Source organism: Brachyhypopomus gauderio, chromosome 16 (assembly GCF_052324685.1).
Source record: "Brachyhypopomus gauderio isolate BG-103 chromosome 16, BGAUD_0.2, whole genome shotgun sequence".
NCBI lineage: Eukaryota > Metazoa > Chordata > Actinopteri > Gymnotiformes > Hypopomidae > Brachyhypopomus > Brachyhypopomus gauderio.
In genome coordinates this window covers 2027497-2049463 of record NC_135226.1, presented here as the reverse complement: position 1 = coordinate 2049463, position 21967 = coordinate 2027497, and the positions used below count along the sequence as shown (strand labels likewise).

At 47.4% G+C, this 21967-nt stretch overlaps 1 protein-coding gene across 3 annotated transcripts; it reads left to right on the top strand.

Annotated features, from left to right (window-relative positions):
• The first annotated feature begins 844 nt into the window (after positions 1 to 844).
• Positions 845 to 21601, top strand: rcbtb2 (regulator of chromosome condensation (RCC1) and BTB (POZ) domain containing protein 2). Of its 3 annotated transcripts, none has more exons than XM_076976215.1 (12): positions 845 to 1498; positions 2192 to 2323; positions 2458 to 2608; positions 4039 to 4205; positions 4448 to 4606; positions 4742 to 4849; positions 7913 to 8055; positions 15589 to 15779; positions 15899 to 16025; positions 18500 to 18639; positions 19056 to 19186; positions 19793 to 21601. In XM_076976215.1, the coding sequence occupies exons 2-12, from the start codon at positions 2198 to 2200 to the stop codon at positions 19931 to 19933; spliced, it is 1584 nt and encodes a 527-aa protein (XP_076832330.1). In that variant the 5' UTR covers positions 845 to 1498; positions 2192 to 2197; the 3' UTR covers positions 19934 to 21601. The 3 variants fall into 3 exon arrangements, with proteins under 3 accessions (XP_076832330.1, XP_076832329.1, XP_076832331.1); XM_076976214.1 differs by having other exon boundaries at positions 845 to 1510; XM_076976216.1 differs by having other exon boundaries at positions 845 to 1518.
• The last annotated feature ends 366 nt before the right edge of the window (positions 21602 to 21967 follow it).

Sequence of the window (21967 nt, the reverse complement as noted above, 5' to 3'; positions counted from 1 at the left end):
GCAGTAGTGCGGGGAGGCGGGGTGGTAGGGGGCAGTAGTGCGGGGAGGCGGGGTGGTAGGGGGCAGTAGTGCGGGGAGGCGGGGTGGTAGGGGGGCAGTAGTGCGGGGAGGCGGGGTGGTAGGGTGCAGTAGTGCGTGGAGGTGGGGTGGTAGGGTGCAGTAGTGCATGGAGGCGGGGTGGTAGGGGGGCAGTAGTGCGTGGAGGCGGGGTGGTAGGGGGGCAGTAGTGCGGGGAGGCGGGGTGGTAGGGGGCAGTAGTGCGGGGAGGCGGGGTGGTGGGGGGCAGTAGTGCGTGGAGGCGGGGTGGTAGGGGGCAGTAGTGCGTGGAGGCGGGGTGGTAGGGGGCAGTAGTGCGGGGAGGCGGGGTGGTAGGGGGGCAGTAGTGCGGGGAGGCGGGGTGGTAGGGTGCAGTAGTGCGTGGAGGCGGGGTGGTAGGGGGCATTAGTGCGGGGAGGCGGGGTGGTAGGGGGGCAGTAGTGCGGGGAGGCAGGGTGGTAGGGTGCAGTAGTGCATGGAGGCGGGGTGGTAGGGTGCAGTAGTGCGTGGAGGCGGGGTGGTAAGGGGGCAGTAGTGCGTGGAGGCGGGGTGGTAGGGGGGCAGTAGTGCGTGGAGGCGGGGTGGTGGGGGGCAGTAGTGCGTGGAGGCGGGGTGGTAGGGGGGCAGTAGTGCGTGGAGGCGGGGTGGTAAGGGGGCAGTAGTGCGTGAAGGCGGGGTGGTAGGGGGGTAGTAGTGCGTGGAGGCGGGGTGGTAGGGGGGCAGTAGTGCGGGGAGGCGGGGTGGTAAGGGGGCAGTAGTGTGTGGAGGCGGGGTGGTGGGGGGCAGTAGTGCGTGGAGGCGGGGTGGTAGGGCGGTGCTGGGGCAGTAGTGAGGGCTGGTAGGGCGCTAGTTGCTAGTCAGTAGCACAACAACGCGAAGACCCTCGCCACGGCTGCCCGACTGACCGGGTCCATCTGGTTATTTTAGATATGTAATAGCCTACTCTATACTCCGCTATACTACACCTATAGCCTACTCACTTTACACTAGGCGCGCAGGAACGACCGACTACGGTGGCTAGCTAGGTTAGCCAAAATGACGCTTGTGGTGAACCTGTGTTTTGTTTGGTGTTTTTTGTCACAACGTGAATGGAAAAGACACAGATAAAAGGCGGCTAAGGTCGGTAAACACACCGTTGGTGAGGGCGCTGGCGTTAAAATAACAACACAAGGACATTAACGTCGCACTGGGGAGTTGACGCCGCTAGCACGCTACGCTAAACTAGCACGCGCTGCTAACCTCACCCGGCCAGGATGGACCCTACATCGGGACTTTAGGGTGGACCCTACATCGGGACTTTAGGGTGGACCCTACATCGGGACTTTAGGGTGGACCCTACATCGGGACTTTAGGGTGGACCCTACATCGGGACTTTAGGGTGGTGTAGGATGATTCAAACATAGCTTCACCCCTCGCGTCCTAAACTTGATTCCCTGGCTGGAGTTTTCTTGTCGACTGTCAGGTAATATCTGATGTAAGTAGGTAAGGATTATCTTAGCCTAACCTGCATATAAAGTACATGTGTTATAGAAACTCTGGGGTCAGTTTGCCCCAAGCATCAGTTTCCTCCTCTGTCCAGGACTCGCAACACACCTGTGTAGTCCACAGATCTCAGATCAGTTTAAATCTACCCTGAGTCGTGTGCAGGACTCCCAGCACACCTGTGTAGTCCACAGATCTCAGATCAGTTTAAATCTACCCTGAGTCGTGTGCAGGACTCCCAGCACACCTGAGATCATCTCTTTATAAACGACAGTGCTGAGAGAGATGTGATAACTACATGGTCTAGTGCAGCTGTCCTCCAGGATGATACATGTACCTGCTTTTCTGAGCCATTTTATTAGAAAGTAAGGATTAATCTAGTAAGACCTCCCAGAATGGTTGGTTTTTTGTGTCATAATTATTACATATTGAATATGATGAAGTTTGTTATTAGAAGAGCAACTTGTAATCCCTTGCAGTGGTATGAAAATGTGCTATATTAATTATAAAGTTAATTAAAACATCTTCATTGCCTTATGCCATTTTGATCCAGATCCAGTGTAGAAGTGTATGGCTAAGGACATGTGCTGCTGTTTTCCAGTCTTGCTGTATCCTGTTTCTGGCTGGGGGGGGGAATCACAGATTACGTGTTTGCTGTACGTGTTTGCTGCAGAGTACCATGCTGGACGTGGGGAAATGGCCCGTCTTCGCCCTGCTGCCCCCTGAGCAGGTCCGGTTGGTCCGCCAGGCCTGTGTGTTCGGCACTGCTGCTAACGAGGCCCTCTACGTCACCGTCACTGACGAGGTGGGACAGACCACAGCACCGCCTTCTCCACTCACTGTCAAGTATCTCTCTCTCTCTCTCTCTCTCTCTCTCTCTCTCTCTCTCTCAAAGTGTTTTTAGAGGTGTTTAGACTTTCCTCTGGGTTTTGTCCGCAGGTGTTTGCTCTGGGGACAAACTGCAGCGGCTGCTTGGGAGTGGGGGACCTGCAGAGCACCATAGAGCCCAGGAGGATAGACGTACTGTGTGGGAAGAAGATAGTGTCTCTGAGCTGTGGGACTGGACCACACGTGGTCATCGCCACTGCAGGTCCGCTACACGCTCATCCGTCCTTTAACTCACTTCACCTCCCACGTGATCCAAAACAGCTAAAATCATCTGGGTCTTTTCCTTTCCTATTGACATTGTACCTGAAGGCTAGCTACGTATTGTTTATGTAGTCTAATATGAAGTCTAATTTCATATTGCACATTTTGTTGCTATGGAGACAGTATGATAAATCTGTGCTCCTCTCTTTCTCCTTGTTTTCTTTACCTGTAATAATTTTCCTACAGCAGGTCTAGTTTTAGGCCTGAACAAGCAGATCTATTCCAGCGAGGACCAAACGTCAGACACAGAGTTCACTCTCCACACAGACCCAGACACTCAGACCCAGACACGCAGTCCACTCTCCACACAGACCCAGACACACAGTCCACTCTCCACACAGACCCAGACACACAGTCCACTCTCCACACAGACCCAGACACACAGTCCACTCTCCACTCAGACCCAGACATACAGTCCACTCTCCACACAGACCCAGACACACAGTCCACTCTCCACACAGACCCAGACACACAGTCCACTCTCCACACAGACCCAGACACACAGTCCACTCTCCACACAGACCCAGACACACAGTCCACTCTCCACACAGACCCAGACACACAGTCCACTCTCCACACACCCAGACACACAGACCACTCTCCACACAGACCCAGACACACAGTTCACTCTCCACACAGACCCAGACACACAGTCCACTCTCCACTCAGACCCAGACACACAGTTCACTCTCCACACAGACCCAGACACACAGTCCACTCTCCACACAGACCCAGACACACAGTCCACTCTCCACACAGACCCAGACACACAGTTCACTCTCCACACAGACCCAGACACACAGTCCACTCTCCACACAGACCCAGACACACAGTCCACTCTCCACACAGACCCAGACACGCAGTCCACTCTCCACACAGACCCAGACACGCAGTCCACTCTCCACACAGACCCAGACACGCAGTCCACTCTCCACACAGACCCAGACACGCAGTCCACTCTCCACACAGACCCAGACACGCAGTCCACTCTCCACACAGACCCAGACACGCAGTCCACTCTCCACACAGACCCAGACACGCAGTCCACTCTCCACACAGACCCAGACACACAGTCCACTCTCCACTCACACCCAGACACACAGTTCACTCTCCACACAGACCCAGACACACAGTCCACTCTCCACACAGACCCAGACACACAGTCCACTCTCCACACAGACCCAGACACACAGTCCACTCTCCACACAGACCCAGACACACAGTTCACTCTCCACTCAGGCTCAAGCTGCTGCTCTCTTTAATTGTGAGTGTGCAGACCCTCATGGCCCCCTCTACTTCTCTCTCCCTCCTTCTTTCCCCTTCTCTCCCTCATCTCTCTCTCTCCTTCTCCTCCCCTCTCTCCTCCTGCAGAGGGGGAGGTGTATGCCTGGGGACACAACGGATACAGCCAGCTGGGTAACGGTACCACCAGCCATGGCATCACTCCTGCCCTGGTCTCCACCACCCTCATCACCAAGAAGGTGATGGAGGTGGCCTGTGGGTCCCACCACACCGTGGCGCTCACCAACGAGGGGGAGGTGTGTTCAGCAGGAACGGCCTGATCAGTGAACGAGTCAGAAGGATTACCCTTTGGCCTGGATGTGATTAGCACTTTCCCCTCTGTCATACTCTGTCCTGCATGACTGGACCCTTATACACACTGTGCTGGTAGTGACACTGGTGTGTGTGTGTGTGTGTGTGTGTGTGTGTGTGTGTGTGTGTGTGTGTGTGTGTGTGTGTGTGTGTGTGTGTGTGTGTGTGTGTGTGTGCGTGCGTGCAGGTGTATGCGTGGGGCTACAATAACTCTGGCCAGGTGGGCTCGGGCTCCACGGCCAACCAGCCCACTCCACGCCGGGTCAGCAGCTGTCTGCAGAACAAGGTGGTGGTGAACATCGCCTGCGGCCAGCTGTGCACCATGGCAGTCCTGGAGAACGGAGAGGTGGAGCACCCTCACGCTCAACTACACCACCCTCGTGCTCATAGATCAGTAACTACTGCTGCAGTGATGGGTCCTCTGTCCTTCTTGAACTGCGTTGTGCTCCACTGAGTGGTCTTCTGCTCTCTGTGTGGACAGACGTATGGGTGGGGCTACAACTGTAACGGTCAGCTCGGTCTGGGGAACAACGGCAACCAGCAGACACCCTGCCGAATCGCCGCCCTGCAGGGAGTCAACATAGTACAGGTGAGATAACACAGGTGCATGAGAGGGCACAGGTGAGTTAACATACAGGTATGAGAGGGCACAGGTGAGTTAACACAGGTGTATGAGAGGGCACAGGTGAGATAACATACAGGTATTAGAGGGCACAGGTTAGTTAACATACAGGTACGAGAGGGCACAGGTGAGTTAACATACAGGTATTAGAGGGCACAGGTGAGTTAACATACAGGTATGAGAGGGCACAGGTGAGTTAACATACAGGTATGAGAGGGCACAGGTGAGATAACACAGGTGTATGAGAGGGCACAGGTGAGATAACACAGGTGTATGAGAGGGCACAGGTGAGTTAACATACAGGTACGAGAGGGCACAGGTGAGTTAACATACAGGTATGAGAGGGCACAGGTGAGTTAACATACAGGTATTAGAGGGCACAGGTGAGTTAACATACAGGTATGAGAGGGCACAGGTGAGATAACACAGGTTTATTAGAGGGCACAGGTGAGTTAACATACAGGTATTAGGCAAAGCAAGGCAAGGCAAGTTTATTTATATAGCACCTTTCATACACAACGGTCATTCAAAGTGCTTTACAAATGAAAAGAAAACAGAAAAATGTAAAACAATAGATATAAGAAATTAATCACATATATAAAGAAAAATATATAATAAAATAACATAGAATGTAAAAAGTACAGTAAATAAAAGAATAAAAAGTAAATAAGATCTAAAGGGGGGGAGCAAAGATAAGAACAGTAAAAATAAAATGTTAGACTTAAACATAAAAAAAGAAACAAACACAATAAGAGGGCACAGGTGAGTTAACATACAGGTATGAGAGGGCACAGGTGAGTTAACATACAGGTATGAGAGGGCACAGGTGAGTTAACATACAGGTATTAGAGGGCACAGGTTAGTTAACATACAGGTATGAGAGGGCACAGGTGAGATAACACAGGTGTTTGAGAGGGCACAGGTGAGTTAACATACAGGTATTAGAGGGCACAGGTGAGTTAACATACAGGTATTAGAGGGCACAGGTGAGGTAACACAGGTGTATGAGAGGGCACAGGTGAGATAACATACAGGTATTAGAGGGCACAGGTGAGATAACACAGGTGTATGAGAGGGCACAGGTGAGTTAACATACAGGTATTAGAGGGCACAAGTGAGTTAACATACAGGTATGAGAGGGCACAGGTGAGTTAACATACAGGTATGAGAGGGCACAGGTGAGTTAACATACATGTATTAGAGGGCACAGGTGAGTTAACATACAGGTATGAGAGGGCACAGGTGAGTTAACATACAGGTATGAGAGGGCACAGGTGAGATAACACAGGTGTTTGAGAGGGCACAGGTGAGATAACACAGGTGTTTGAGAGGGCACAGGTGAGTTAACATACAGGTATTAGAGGGCACAGGTGAGTTAACATACAGGTATGAGAGGGCACAGGTGAGATAACACAGGTTTATTAGAGGGCACAGGTGAGTTAACATACAGGTATTAGGCAAAGCAAGGCAAGGCAAGTTTATTTATATAGCACCTTTCATACACAACGGTCATTCAAAGTGCTTTACAAATGAAAAGAAAACAGAAAAATGTAAAACAATAGATATAAGAAATTAATCACATATATAAAGAAAAATATATAATAAAATAACATAGAATGTAAAAAGTACAGTAAATAAAAGAATAAAAAGTAAATAAGATCTAAAGGGGGGGAGCAAAGATAAGAACAGTAAAAATAAAATGTTAGACTTAAACATAAAAAAAGAAACAAACACAATAAGAGGGCACAGGTGAGTTAACATACAGGTATGAGAGGGCACAGGTGAGTTAACATACAGGTATGAGAGGGCACAGGTGAGTTAACATACAGGTATTAGAGGGCACAGGTTAGTTAACATACAGGTATGAGAGGGCACAGGTGAGATAACACAGGTGTTTGAGAGGGCACAGGTGAGTTAACATACAGGTATTAGAGGGCACAGGTGAGTTAACATACAGGTATTAGAGGGCACAGGTGAGGTAACACAGGTGTATGAGAGGGCACAGGTGAGATAACATACAGGTATTAGAGGGCACAGGTGAGATAACACAGGTGTATGAGAGGGCACAGGTGAGTTAACATACAGGTATTAGAGGGCACAAGTGAGTTAACATACAGGTATGAGAGGGCACAGGTGAGTTAACATACAGGTATGAGAGGGCACAGGTGAGTTAACATACATGTATTAGAGGGCACAGGTGAGTTAACATACAGGTATGAGAGGGCACAGGTGAGTTAACATACAGGTATGAGAGGGCACAGGTGAGATAACACAGGTGTTTGAGAGGGCACAGGTGAGATAACACAGGTGTTTGAGAGGGCACAGGTGAGTTAACATACAGGTATTAGAGGGCACAGGTGAGTTAACATACAGGTATTAGGGGGCACAGGTGAGGTAACACAGGTGTATGAGAGGGCACAGGTGAGATAACATACAGGTATGAGAGGGCACAGGTGAGATAACACAGGTGTATGAGAGGGCACAGGTGAGTTAACATACAGGTATGAGAGGGCACAGGTGAGTTAACATACAGGTATGAGAGGGCACAGGTGAGTTAACATACATGTATTAGAGGGCACAGGTGAGTTAACATACAGGTATGAGAGGGCACAGGTGAGTTAACATACAGGTATTAAGAGGGCACAGGTGAGTTAACATACAGGTATTAAGAGGGCACAGGTGAGTTAACATACAGGTATGAGAGGGCACAGGTGAGTTAATATACAGGTATGAGAGGACACAGGTGAGTTAACATACAGGTATGAGAGGGCACAGGTGAGTTAACATACAGGTGTGTGAGAGTAATATACATAATTACACAAGCCAGAACACCTTTACATATATTTACAATAACACACTTACTCTCACTTCTACTCATGACATTGTATTCCAGTACATTGCTACAGTTGTACTGAGTGGATGTAGTTTATTCACACCCATCCTGCCCTACTCATTTCAGATGAGAAAGGCGTGTGTATCGTGTCTGCCTCTCACACTCATGCAAACGTCCGTGTCCTGTGCACTCTGCAGGTGGCGTGTGGCTATGCGCACACCCTGGCCCTGACGGACGAGGGCTTTGTTTACGCCTGGGGGGCCAACTCTTACGGGCAACTGGGCACGGGCAGCAAGTGCAACCAGGCCTTACCCACGCTCCTCAGCGTGGACAGAGAAAGGTCAGCATGAACAGGCCAGGATGTCGGGGCGATTAGTGAAGTCCAGATACTTTGTTTTTCGGTTGGATGGATGTGAAGCGTGTTAATTGTGACTGAGCACACAGACCCATCACAAACACACATGTAATATGAAGGTAGCAGGCGACATTGGCACTGTCCACTGGTAGTAAAGTGATATACACTCCCCTCCTCAGATCAAGGTTATAATAGTTTTGGATTTTTCATTATAGTTTAGTTTTTATTTCATTGTGACTTTTTTCTAATTCAGTTAGTTTTAATTCGTTTTTAGAGCATGTTTGCTAGTTTTTATTAGTTTTAATTATTTTTTTAAAGCTTAGTTTTAGTTTAGTTTTCATTAGTTCTAGTATTAGTTTTTTAGTTTTTTTTTTTAATATTTTGGGTTATTTGTCAGGTGCAGGATTCAAAAAGTCCAAAGTAAATATTGTGTCATAAAAACTCATCAAAAGATACCATTTTAAACCAACAGTCCACAAGATAGAAGCCTTAAGTGCAAAATGTGTAATTTTGCTGTTGAAAATTGCCAGACTAGAACAGACACGAACATAGGAGTGTAACCCTATTTTGGTTCGTGTGAAAAGCCAAACTTTTTGAAGGCAATCGAGTCACACAGTCGTGTTGACATCCAGTCTCAATACGTTAACTAGTGCATCCGCCCGCTTGCGCTTTTCCTGAGTATTAACTAACTAGCAGCTATTTGATTACTGGTGAAAACGGTCCATTATGGTTCTCCTTCCCGGTGCTACCCAGCCGGGATGGTGCTTCTCTTTCGGTGGAGCTACTCAGAGGCTAGCTTGTCAAGGTACTGGCAGTTAGCCCTATTGTGTGAGCTTTGAGATTCGTGGGATTTTCCTCTTGATAATTACTTCATATATTTTTATCACCTGTTTCTACTACAAGACGTGTAGTCATATTTTTTAAATCCGATACAGGACTCGCCGTTTTCTCCACAACTTTGTTGTGGTAATTTTGCAGCTAGCATGGCAAGCAGGAGCTCTAAACAAGAGACGTGACGGACCACAATGTGTCGTACGCTTCTGTCAGCTAATATAAAACTTCTAGTGAAAAAAATCAATCTCATATCAGTTCACAAGACTTATAAATAAACTGACAAACACGAAAACGAAGGGTATCCTATCTATAATTTCAGTACGTTTTAGTTAGTTTTCTAAACATGTAATATAGTTACAGTTACTTGTCGTTTTTTTCTTTTAATTACCTTTATTATTTATTTCATTTAGCGAAAATGTTTTTTCAATATTAGTTTTCGTTTTTTCGTTCGTTTTCGTTAACGATTATAACCTTGCCTCAGATACACTCCCCTCCCCTGATACACTCCCCTCCCCAGATACACTCCCCTCTCCTGATACACTCCCCTCCTCAGATACACTCCCCTCCTCAGATACACTCCCCTCTCCTGATACACTCCCCTCCTCAGATACACTCCCCTCCCCTGATACACTCCCCTCTCCTGATACACTCCCCTCCTCAGATACACTCCCCTCCCCTGATACACTCCCCTCTCCTGATACACTCCCCTCCCCAGATACACTCCCCTCCCCAGATACACTCCCCTCCTCAGATACACTCCCCTCCCCAGATACACTCCCCTCCCCAGATACACTCCCCTCCTCAGATACACTCCCCTCCCCTGATACACTCCCCTCCTCAAATACACTCCCCTCACCTGATACACTCCCCTCCCCAGATACACTCCCCTCCTCAGATACACTCCCCTCCCCTGATACACTCCCCTCCTCAGATACACTCCACTCACCTGATACACTCCCCTCCCCAGATACACTCCCCTCCCCTGATACACTCCCCTCCTCTGATACACTCCCCTCCCCTGATACACTCCCCTCCTCAGATACACTCCCCTCTCCTGATACACTCCCATCTCCTGATACACTCCCCTCCTCAGATACACTCCCCTCCCCAGATACACTTCCCTCACCTGATACACTCCCCTCCCCTGATACACTCCCCTCCTCAGATACACTCCCCTCCCCAGATACACTCCCCTCCTCAGATACACTCCCCTCCTCAGATACACTCCCCTCCTCAGATACACTCCCCTCCCCTGATACACTCCCCTCCCCAGATACACTCCCCTCCCCTGATACACTCCCCTCCTCTGATACACTCCCCTCCCCTGATACACTCCCCTCCTCAGATACACTCCCCTCTCCTGATACACTCCCCTCTCCTGATACACTCCCCTCCCCAGATACACTCCCCTCACCTGATACACTCCCCTCCCCAGATACACTCCCCTCCCCTGATACACTCCCCTCCCCAGATACACTCCCCTCCCCAGATACACAGGCCTGATAGTTTTCAGGCGCCACGCCGGAATTCCGGCGTACCGACATGTCCGCGAGAAAAAAAAATTGGGGGGGGAATCCGTCAAATCATAATGATAAACCACACGCGCGCGCATGCTATCTGTTTTGAGGCCGAAATATGATCCTTACGAGGTTCCCAAGGTACGATTTTCGTGGTTACTACACATCTCCCATTTACTGTATAAAGCCTTGTTTGGACCTAAATGGTTCTGCGTCGTAAACGGAACTTGGTGTTTGGTGTGCGTGGCGTCAGGATTAGTTAAACGCAGCTATGAATAAAGGTATTGGCCAAAAGGCTAGCTTTAGGATAGGATAACTGCGTATAGTACGTTATTTACGTACATACATGTACGTATGTTCCGATTTACACCGAAAATCGATTTACGACGGATCAACTTCGTAACCCGGGGACCGCCTGTATTTCAGACATCGGAAGAGCTTCAGAGGTAGATGCAAGATAACTTCAGTATTTTATCTTTATTCTGATTAAGTTAAATTTTTATCAGAAATATAAGAATGTTTTTAGCCGGTACAGGTGGTCAGACGATCTGGTTCATCCTGGCCGCCTTACGGCGTAAGGTGTAATACATGAACAAAAGCACAAAATGTATGTCCTAATAAACCAACACAAAATATTTATTAAATTTATTAAATTTTATATATAAAAACTAACTATAATCATAATACTTGTAATTCTTTTCAAATTTATTTGCATAATTGAACATGAACAAATACATGTAATACATGAACAAAAGCACAAAATGTATGTCCTAATAAACCAACACAAAATATTTATTAAATTTTATATATAAAAACTAACTATAATCATAATACTTGTAATTCTTTTAAAATTTATTTGCATAATTTCTTTGAGTTGTCTGGTATCCTATAATTTACTAACAGTAATGAATAAATAATTATGCCTGTTTTTAACATATTGTGTCTAATCTAAATCTTTAGGTTACAGCATTTTCTCAGAATATTAATAGAAATTAGTTTTTTATTTCACTATAATGATTACCTGACTTATTTATTAATTAATTTAAAGATTAATTATGAAATATTCTAAATATGGTACACTAACACTCCACCCCCCCCCCCTCCCCCCCACTCAGAAAAAGTTCAGGCTCAGGAATTTTTCCCACTATCACCCCTGGATACACTCCCCTCCTCAGATACACTCCCCTCCTCAGATACACTCCCCTCCCCAGATACACTCCCCTCTCCTGATACACTCCGCTCTCCTGATACACTCCGCTCTCCTGATACACTCCCCTCCCCAGATACACTCCCCTCCCCAGATACACAGGCCTGATAGTTTTCAGGCGCCACGCCAGAATTCCGGCGTACCGACATGTCCGCGAGAAAAAAAAATTGAGGGGGGGGGCGGGGGGGAATCCGTCAAATCATAATGATAAACCACACGCGTGCGCATGCTATCTGTTTTGAGGCCGAAATATGATCCTTACGAGGTTCCCAAGGTACGATTTTCGTGGTTACTACACATCTCCCATTTACTGTATAAAGCCTTGTTTGGACCTAAATGGTTCTGCGTCGTAAACGGAACTTGGTGTTTGGTGTGCGTGGCGTCAGGATTAGTTAAACGCAGCTATGAATAAAGGTATTGGCCAAAAGGCTAGCTTTAGGATAGGATAACTGCGTATAGTACGTTATTTACGTACATACATGTACGTATGTTCCGATTTACACCGAAAATCGATTTACGACGGATCAACTTCGTAACCCGGGGACCGCCTGTATTTCAGACATCGGAAGAGCTTCAGAGGTAGATGCAAGATAACTTCAGTATTTTATCTTTATTCTGATTAAGTTAAATTTTTATCAGAAATATAAGAATGTTTTTAGCTGGTACAGGTGGTCAGACGATCTGGTTCATCCTGGCCGCCTTACAGCGTAAGGTGTAATACATGAACAAAAGCACAAAATGTATGTCCTAATAAACCAACACAAAATATTTATTAAATTTATTAAATTTTATATATAAAAACTAACTATAATCATAATACTTGTAATTCTTTTCAAATTTATTTGCATAATTGAACATGAACAAATACATGTAATACATGAACAAAAGCACAAAATGTATGTCCTAATAAACCAACACAAAATATTTATTAAATTTTATATATAAAAACTAACTATAATCATAATACTTGTAATTCTTTTAAAATTTATTTGCATAATTTCTTTGAGTTGTCTGGTATCCTATAATTTACTAACAGTAATGAATAAATAATTATGCCTGTTTTTAACATATTGTGTCTAATCTAAATCTTTAGGTTACAGCATTTTCTCAGAATATTAATAGAAATTAGTTTTTTATTTCACTATAATGATTACCTGACTTATTTATTAATTAATTTAAAGATTAATTATGAAATATTCTAAATATGGTACACTAACACTCCACCCCCCCCTCCCCCCCACTCAGAAAAAGTTCAGGCTCAGGAATTTTTCCCACTATCACCCCTGGATACACTCCCCTCCCCTGATACACTCCCCTCCCCTGATACACTCCCCTCCCCTGATACACTCCCCTCCTCAGATACACTCCCCTCCCCAGATACACTCCCCTCTCCTGATACACTCCGCTCTCCTGATACACTCCCCTCCCCAGATACACTCCCCTCCCTGATACACTCCCCTCCCCTGATACACTCCCCTCTCCTGATACACTCCGCTCTCCTGATACACTCCCCTCCCCAGATACACTCCCCTCCCTGATACACTCCCCTCCTCAGATACACTCCCCTCCCCTGATACACTCCCCTCCCTGATACACTCCCCTCCCTGATACACTCCCCTCACCTGATACACTCCCCTCCCCAGATACACTCCCCTCCCTGATACACTCCCCTCACCTGATACACTCCCCTCCTCAGGTACACTCCCCTCCCCTGATACACTCCCCTCCTCAGATACACTCCCCTCCCCTGATACACTCCCCTCCCCTGATACACTCCCCTCTCCTGATACACTCCGCTCTCCAGATACACTCCCCTCCCTGATACACTCCCCTCCTCAGATACACTCCCCTCCTCAGATACACTCCCCTCCCCTGATACACTCCCCTCTCCTGATACACTCCGCTCTCCTGATACACTCCCCTCCCCTGATACACTCCCCTCCTCAGATACACTCCCCTCCCCTGATACACTCCCCTCCTCAGATACACTCCCCTCCCCTGATACACTCCCCTCCCCAGATACACTCCCCTCACCTGATACACTCCCCTCCTCAGATACACTCCCCTCCCCTGATACACTCCCCTCCCCAGATACACTCCCCTCACCTGATACACTCCCCTCACCTGATACACTCCCCTCCTCAGATACACTCCCCTCCCCTGATACACTCCCCTCACCTGATACACTCCCCTCCTCAGATACACTCCCCTCCCCTGATACACTCCCCTCCCCTGATGCACTCCCCTCTCCTGATACACTCCCCTCCTCAGATACACTCCCCTCTCCTGATACACTCCGCTCTCCTGATACACTCCCCTCCCCTGATACACTCCCCTCCCCAGATACACTCCCCTCCCTGATACACTCCCCTCCTCAGATACACTCCCCTCCTCAGATACACTCCCCTCCCCTGATACACTCCCCTCTCCTGATACACTCCGCTCTCCTGATACACTCCCCTCCCCTGATACACTCCCCTCCTCAGATACACTCCCCTCCCCTGATACACTCCCCTCCTCAGATACACTCCCCTCCCCTGATACACTCCCCTCCCCAGATACACTCCCCTCACCTGATACACTCCCCTCCTCAGATACACTCCCCTCCCCTGATACACTCCCCTCCCCAGATACACTCCCCTCACCTGATACACTCCCCTCACCTGATACACTCCCCTCACCTGATACACTCCCCTCCTCAGATATACTCCCCTCCCCTGATACACTCCCCTCCCCTGATACACTCCCCTCCCCTGATACACTCCCCTCCCTGATACAATCCCCTCCTCAGATATACTCCCCTCCCCTGATACACTCCCCTCCCTGATACACTCCCCTCCTCAGATACACTCCCCTCCCCTGATACACTCCCCTCTCCTGATACACTCCACTCTCCTGATACACTCCCCTCCCCAGATACACTCCCCTCCCTGATACACTCCCCTCCTCAGATACACTCCCCTCCCCTGATACACTCCCCTCTCCTGATACACTCCACTCTCCTGATACACTCCCCTCCCTGATACACTCCCCTCCCCAGATACACTCCCCTCCCCTGATACACTCCCCTCCCCAGATACACTCCCCTCCCAGATACACTCCCCTCCCCTGATACACTCCCCTCCCCAGATACACTCCCCTCCCTGATACACTCCCCTCCCCTGATACACTCCCCTCCCCTGATACACTCCCCTCTCCTGATACACTCCCCTCCCCAGATACACTCCCCTCTCTTGATACACTCCCCTCCCCTGATACACTCCCCTCCCCAGATACACTCCCCTCCCCAGATACACTCCCCTCCCTGATACACTCCCCTCCCCAGATACACTCCCCTCCTCAGATACACTCCCCTCCCCTGATACACTCCCCTCTCCTGATACACTCCCCTCCCCCGATACACGCCCCTCCCCCGATACACTCCCCTCCTCAGATACACTCCCCTCCTCAGATACACTCCCCTCCCCTGATACACTCCCCTCTCCTGATACACTCCGCTCTCCTGATACACTCCCCTCCCCAGATACACTCCCCTCTCCTGATACACTCCGCTCTCCTGATACACTCCCCTCCCCTGATACACTCCGCTCTCCTGATACACTCCCCTCCCCAGATACACTCCCCTCCTCAGATACACTCCCCTCCTCAGATACACTCCCCCCCTACTCTCTTATATAGTAGATTGTTCATACAGGTCAGTGTTGGAGAGCTGCTGGCATCACGTTTTGATTAGAGCTAGCAGGTGCTATGTTAGTGTGTTTGTGTGTGTGTGTGTGTGTGAACTTATGTGTATCTTAGCATATATGCGTGTGGGTGTGTTTTTGAGGGTATACATATCCTAGCATGTATGCGTGTGTGTGTGTGCTGATGTGTGTGTGTGTGTGTGTGTGTGTGTGTGTGTGTGTGTGTGTGTGTGTCTGTGCTGATGTGCTGCGTGTGGGCGTCGTACACACTCCCTAGGATGGTGGAGGTGGCTGCTTGTCACACCAGCCACACGTCGGCTGCTAAGAGCCAGAGCGGTCAGGTTCTGATGTGGGGTCAGTGTCGTGGCCAGGCTGTGGCACTCCCACACCTCACACACTTCTCCACCACGGACGACGTCTTCGCCTGCTTCGCCACGCCTGCCATCACCTGGCGTCTTCTCTCCGTGGGTAAGATGCCTGGGCTACTGTCTGGTTACACCTACATGCCTCACACTCATTTATTCTCACTTTTGTGCCGTTACACTTATACGACTACATATATAACTATGCTGAATATTGTTTGATAGATGGAGATGACTACCTGACTGTGTCCCAGTCCCTCAAAAGAGAGTTTGACAGCCCAGAAATCTCTGACCTGAAGTTTCTGGTGGATGGGAAGTGTATCTACGTTCACAAAGCTCTGCTTAAAATCAGGTACCTCCATCCCCTCTGAGACCTTCTGACCTTCCTTCACTCTGTGGAACATTCTTGCCTGAAGGGTTTCTGTCCTCAGATAATCTCTAAGTGAAAGTTTGCTTTATATGATATCAAGAAAACAAACATCTGCCACAGACCGTTAGTAGGAGTTTAACCACAGACATGATGGTGCCTGTTCCAGGAAGTCATTTCTGATATACACTACTTGCTAAGCAGAGAACCTCCAGGTTGTCAACAAATGATGGGTGTGCATGCTTAGTTGTGCGCACCTATCGTTAGTGTTAAAACTGGCCGCTCACCAGATTGTTCCTCTGTGTAGTATGACAGTATATTTATTTCTGTGTGTAGTGTGACTATAGTTTCCTGTGTGTAGTATGACTATATAGTTATTCCTCTATGTAGTTGTTTCTGTGTGTAGTGTGACTGTATAATTGTTTCTGTGTGTAGTGTGACTGTATAGTTGTTTCTGTGTGTACTGTGACTATAGTTTCCTGGATGTAGTGTGGCGGTATAATTGTTTCTGTGTGTAGTGTGACTGTATAGTTGTTCCTGTGTGTAGTGTGACTGTATACTTGTTTCTGTGTGTAGTGTGACTGTATAGTTGTTTCTGTGTGTAGTGTGACTGTATACTTGTTTCTGTGTGTAGTGTGACTGTATACTTGTTTCTGTGTGTAGTGTGACTGTATACTTGTTTCTGTGTGTAGTGTGACAGTATAGTTGTTCCTGTGTGTAGTGTGACAGTATAGTTGTTCCTGTGTGTAGTGTGATTGTATAGTTGTCCACCACACTCAAATGGGTGGTGAACGTAACACTCGTCTGAAAATAAATTCTCCGGTTTAAAATATAGTCTCCCGTTAAAATTTTTTTGGCATTTGGGTCCGTATCCAGTTAATCAGGAATGTGATTGGGTCCGGACAGGACGGCGTTCGGGTCCGGATCCGGACCGCGGTCCGCCATTTGGTGATACTGGGTATAGTGGTTCCTCTGTGTAGTGTGACTAGTTGTTTCTGTGTGTAGTGTGACTGTATATATAGTTGTTTCTGTGTGTAGTGTGACTGTGTGTGTTACAAAACACTGGTGTTGTGCTCCTGGCCATCTGTGCCCAAGGCGTGTTGTGGTTCCGTGCCCGAGGCGTGTTGTGGTTCTGTACCCAAGGCGTGTTGTGGTTCTGTACCCGAGGCGTGTTGTGGTTCCGTGCCCGAGGCGTGTTGTGGTTCCGTGCCCGAGGCGTGTTGTGGTTCTGTACCCGAGGCGTGTTGTGGTTCTGTACCCGAGGCGTGTTGTCGTTCTGTACCCGAGGCGTGTTGTGGTTCCGTACCCGAGGCGTGTTGTGGTTCTGTGCCCGAGGCGTGTTGTGGTTCTGTACCCGAGGCGTGTTGTGGTTCCGTACCCGAGGCGTGTTGTCGTTCTGTACCCGAGGCGTGTTGTGGTTCCGTGGCCGAGGCGTGTTGTGGTTCCGTGCCCGAGGCGTGTTGTGGTTCTGTACCCGAGGCGTGTTGTGGTTCTGTACCCGAGGCGTGTTGTCGTTCTGTACCCGAGGCGTGTTGTGGTTCCGTACCCGAGGCGTGTTGTGGTTCTGTACCCGAGGCGTGTTGTCGTTCTGTACCCGAGGCGTGTTGTCGTTCTGTGCCCGAGGCGTGTTGTGGTTCCGTGCCCGAGGCGTGTTGTGGTTCCGTGCCCGAGGCGTGTTGTCGTTCCGTGCCCGAGGCGTGTTGTGGTTCCGTACCCGAGGCGTGTTGTGGTTCCGTACCCGAGGCGTGTTGTGGTTCTGTACCCGAGGCGTGTTGTGGTTCTGTACCCGAGGCGTGTTGTGGTTCCGTGCCCGAGGCGTGTTGTCGTTCTGTGCCCGAGGCGTGTTGTGGTTCTGTACCCGAGGCGTGTTGTGGTTCCGTACCCGAGGCGTGTTGTGGTTCTGTACCCGAGGCGTGTTGTGGTTCTGTGCCCGAGGCGTGTTGTGGTTCTGTGCCCGAGGCGTGTTGTGGTTCCGTGCCCGAGGCGTGTTGTGGTTCCCTCTTGGACACGTCTCAGCTTTTCCTCATGCCACTGTGGGATTTCTGTGTCTGGACCTGTTTGTGCTCTGCTTCTTCTAGCTGAGTTGTGTGGTTCTGCTGGGTCACATCCCAGCGTTCATACCTATCAGTCCACTGCTAGGATTCAATAACAATAAAAAGAATTGTATTCTATACTCTTTACTCCTGTGTATCGTTGAGCATTTTTTATTTTTGAGTGAAATGTCTGAAATATTTTTCCTGGGAACATTTCTGAGCAGCTGGAGGAATAGTCTAATAATAATCTTTATAATAGTAATAGTCTGATAACAATCTTTATAATAATAATAGTCTGATAATAATCTTTACCCTCAAACTGAAACATTAGTGTGTCTAGTAAATATGAACACATGCATGTGAGAGATTCTTTACCAATGAGGCATTTTCCTGTGAGCGATGTTTCTTTTTTTTCTTTATTTAAAGGTGTGAACATTTCCGAACGCTGTTAACCGAGACAGATGAGACTGCTATTGAGGTCACTCAGTTCTCGTACCTGGTGTACCGCGCCTTTCTGGAATACCTCTACACCGACACCATTAACCTTCCCCCTGAGGACGCTATTGGTAACACAAGTCTTATTATCTCATCATTAGCCATTCTGTATAAATAATACATTTAAGCAGTATTATTGTTCTGTATTGTTTCTGGAGTATCATAGAGTCAAATAAAAAATATATAATCTAGTTGGGATTTTGGGAGTTGGGACGTTTTGTGTGAAATACGGGATATGAGGGAACTGTGTTTATATCATCTTTACCTTTTAATGATCTTTCATATTCTTATGATTCCTGTATTGTGTGAATAATTCCTATGGTTACTCGACTTCTATGTGGCCATTTATCAAACAAGGCCTGTTTGTTCTGTACGTGAATAGATTTGACCTGTTTGAATTCATGTTCTGATGGAGGTCTTTGGGAGAGAAGTTTATTTTAGGTCTTGATTTAGTCCATGTAGTGACTCCCATCTCTGTCATCTAAAGGTCTTCTAGATCTTGCTACTTACTACAGAGAGGCGCGTCTGAAGAGACTCTGTCAGGAGACCATTAAAAGAGGCATCTCCGAAGACAATGCCATCACACTACTGTCTGCTGCTGTCAAGTACGAGGCACGCGTAAGTGCATGGTACACACACATGTACACCCATGCACACACACACACCCACGTGCGCGCGCACACACACACACACACACACACACTGTAATTGCTTTCAGTGATTTAAAGAGTCCTGCCACACATCACCATCAATGGGTTTAACTGACAAACAAAATACTTCTTACCTTATCACTCCTAAACACTTTTTGTACAATAATTTGGAACACAGTTTAGTCTATGATGTGTAATGTCTGCTAATCTGTCCTTTATGACTCGTAAAGTATGGTATCTATACTCATTACGTTTGTATAACACATGCAACCTATCCTTTGATCTATAATATATAAACATATGCTATTGTATCCATTAATCTATGATTTTTAATATAACCTTTAATTTGTGATTTATATTATAACCTTTAATCTATGGTGTATAATATATTGTAACCTTTAATCTGTGATGTGTATTATAACCTTTAATCTGTGATGTGTATTATAACCTTTAATCTGTGATGTATAATATTGTCCAGGACGTTCAGCTCCCTCTTAACCCGCGTGGGCTTGGAGGTGCTTGTGCCGTGTTCAGCTCAACGCAGCATTAACCATGGGTGTGCTTTCTTTGGCAGGACCTTGAGGAGTTCTGCTTCAAGTTCTGTGTCAACCACCTGACGGCCGTCACACAAACCCAGGCTTTTGCCGACATGGACCACGACCTGCTGAAGAACTTCATTAGCAAAGCAAGTCGGTACGGGGCCTTCAAAAACTAACATGGAACGGGATCCGATGTTGTAGACAGCTGGAGAATCACAGGGTGACTTTGCCATTAAGGTCTAGAGCATGAGAACGCACCATGAGAGATATGAGCACCGTGTTAAACCACTGCGCTGCTCGAGCTGTACAGGGCTTCACCTCTGGGATTAGATTAACTGAAGAGTTAGAAGTCTCTCTGATCAGGAGTACATTCATCACTTTAGTGGACTTGGAAGTATGTTTAAAACTGGTGGATCACTGTACCTACGAGTATGTGAGGGTGCCTACACAACAGACTATAAATAAGGAAAACAAGAGCAGAGATCCTCACACTAGTAACATTCACAGTAAAGACTTCACATCACCTGCTTTCTCCAGGAAATATGTTGCCAACAGCAGACAACTGCAACAAACACTGTAACTGTTATAGTTCAGGATCACCTTTATGGATGAGGTCACCGTTATGGAAGAGGTCACCGTTATGGATGAGATCACCGTTATGGATGAGGTCACCGTTATGGAAGAGATTACCTTTACGGATAAGATTACCTTTACGGAAGAGGTCACCTTTATGGAAGAGATCACCTTCACATAAGAGACATTGAAAAATAATGAGACTGTTTTATTTATGTTTTTTCAGATTCATTTATTAATTTCATGTTAAGGGTTGTTACCTGACAGTAATTGCTTCTTCCTGGTTTTCACAGATGACTTTAGGTGATCACATTTCAGGGTTTGAATAGCTGAAACGTGAAGCATTTAGGTAGCAGCATACTTGACGGCTTTTAAACTTCTCCTTTAAAACCCCTCCTATAAAATCTCCTTTAAAACCTTTCAATTAAAACCTTTCATTTAAAACATCACCTTTAAAACCTTGGTAAGCTCACTGTTTACTACTTGAGTCATTTCTCCAGTCTATACATTACACTGGAGTTCATTAAATATGATTTTTACTTCATATCATGTTATTTTCAGTAAGCACGATATATATTTGCCCATGTGCTGTTGAGAACACTCCTGCTCTCAGACGGGTGTCTTGGCTAGGAGTTACATGCTTATTTTGTTTGATTTGCACTGCTGTTGGTATATAATGCCAGGACAGGTCAGTATTTCAGCTATTGTGTTATTGTAAGGTTAATGTTTTACAGTGGAGTGGGACATAGTTCTGTATGTAGATGTAAGTTTACATTGGTTGGTAATAAGAGCATTATACACTGACTCTGACTCTAATGAACCTTCTGGGCAAGCTGATAGCATTACTGCCCACTGTTTTTATAACAGACTTCAGGAGGAACATCTTCACAGTCTTGAATATTTATGTATACATATCAATGCCATGACTGCATAAAAAATTTATTGATAATGCCACAAATGGTAAACAAGGAATTTTTTTTATCGCATCTTTAGAAATTCACTACATCTGTGTTTGGTCTGATCTCAACATATTGTTTACATTTGACTTCTGTCATTTCCTTGAGTTGGTAAGTTGTTTTGACCACCTGATTATGTGAGCTGACAACATCCTGACCCTGCTGTCCCTGAGAACACCAAGAGAACTGGTCTGTCTGTTACCCAAACTACTGCAGAATGCACAGCCAACTGCTCTGGAGATTCAGTTGTTGCGAGAAAGAAAGTTTTGCTTGTACTGTTGCTCTCAATATTAAAATAAAGGATATTAAAAACCATGTTTGGGGCTGCTGGGATGTTCACTGGGGCGTTCACTGGGGCGTTCACTGGGACGTTCACTGGGACGTTCACTGGAGCGTTCACTGGAGCGTTCACTGGAGCCTTCACTGGGACTTTCACTGGGGCGTTCACTGGGGTGGTTCACTGGGGCATTCACTTGGACGTTCACTAGGGCATTCACTGGGGTGGTTCACTGGGGCGTTCACTGGAGCGTTCACTGGGGCGTTCACTGGGACGTTCACGAGCGTTCACTGGAGCGTTCACTGGGGCGTTCACTGGAGCCTTCACTGGGACTTTCACTGGGGCGTTCACTGGGGTGGTTCACTGGGGCATTCACTTGGACGTTCACTAGGGCATTCACTGGG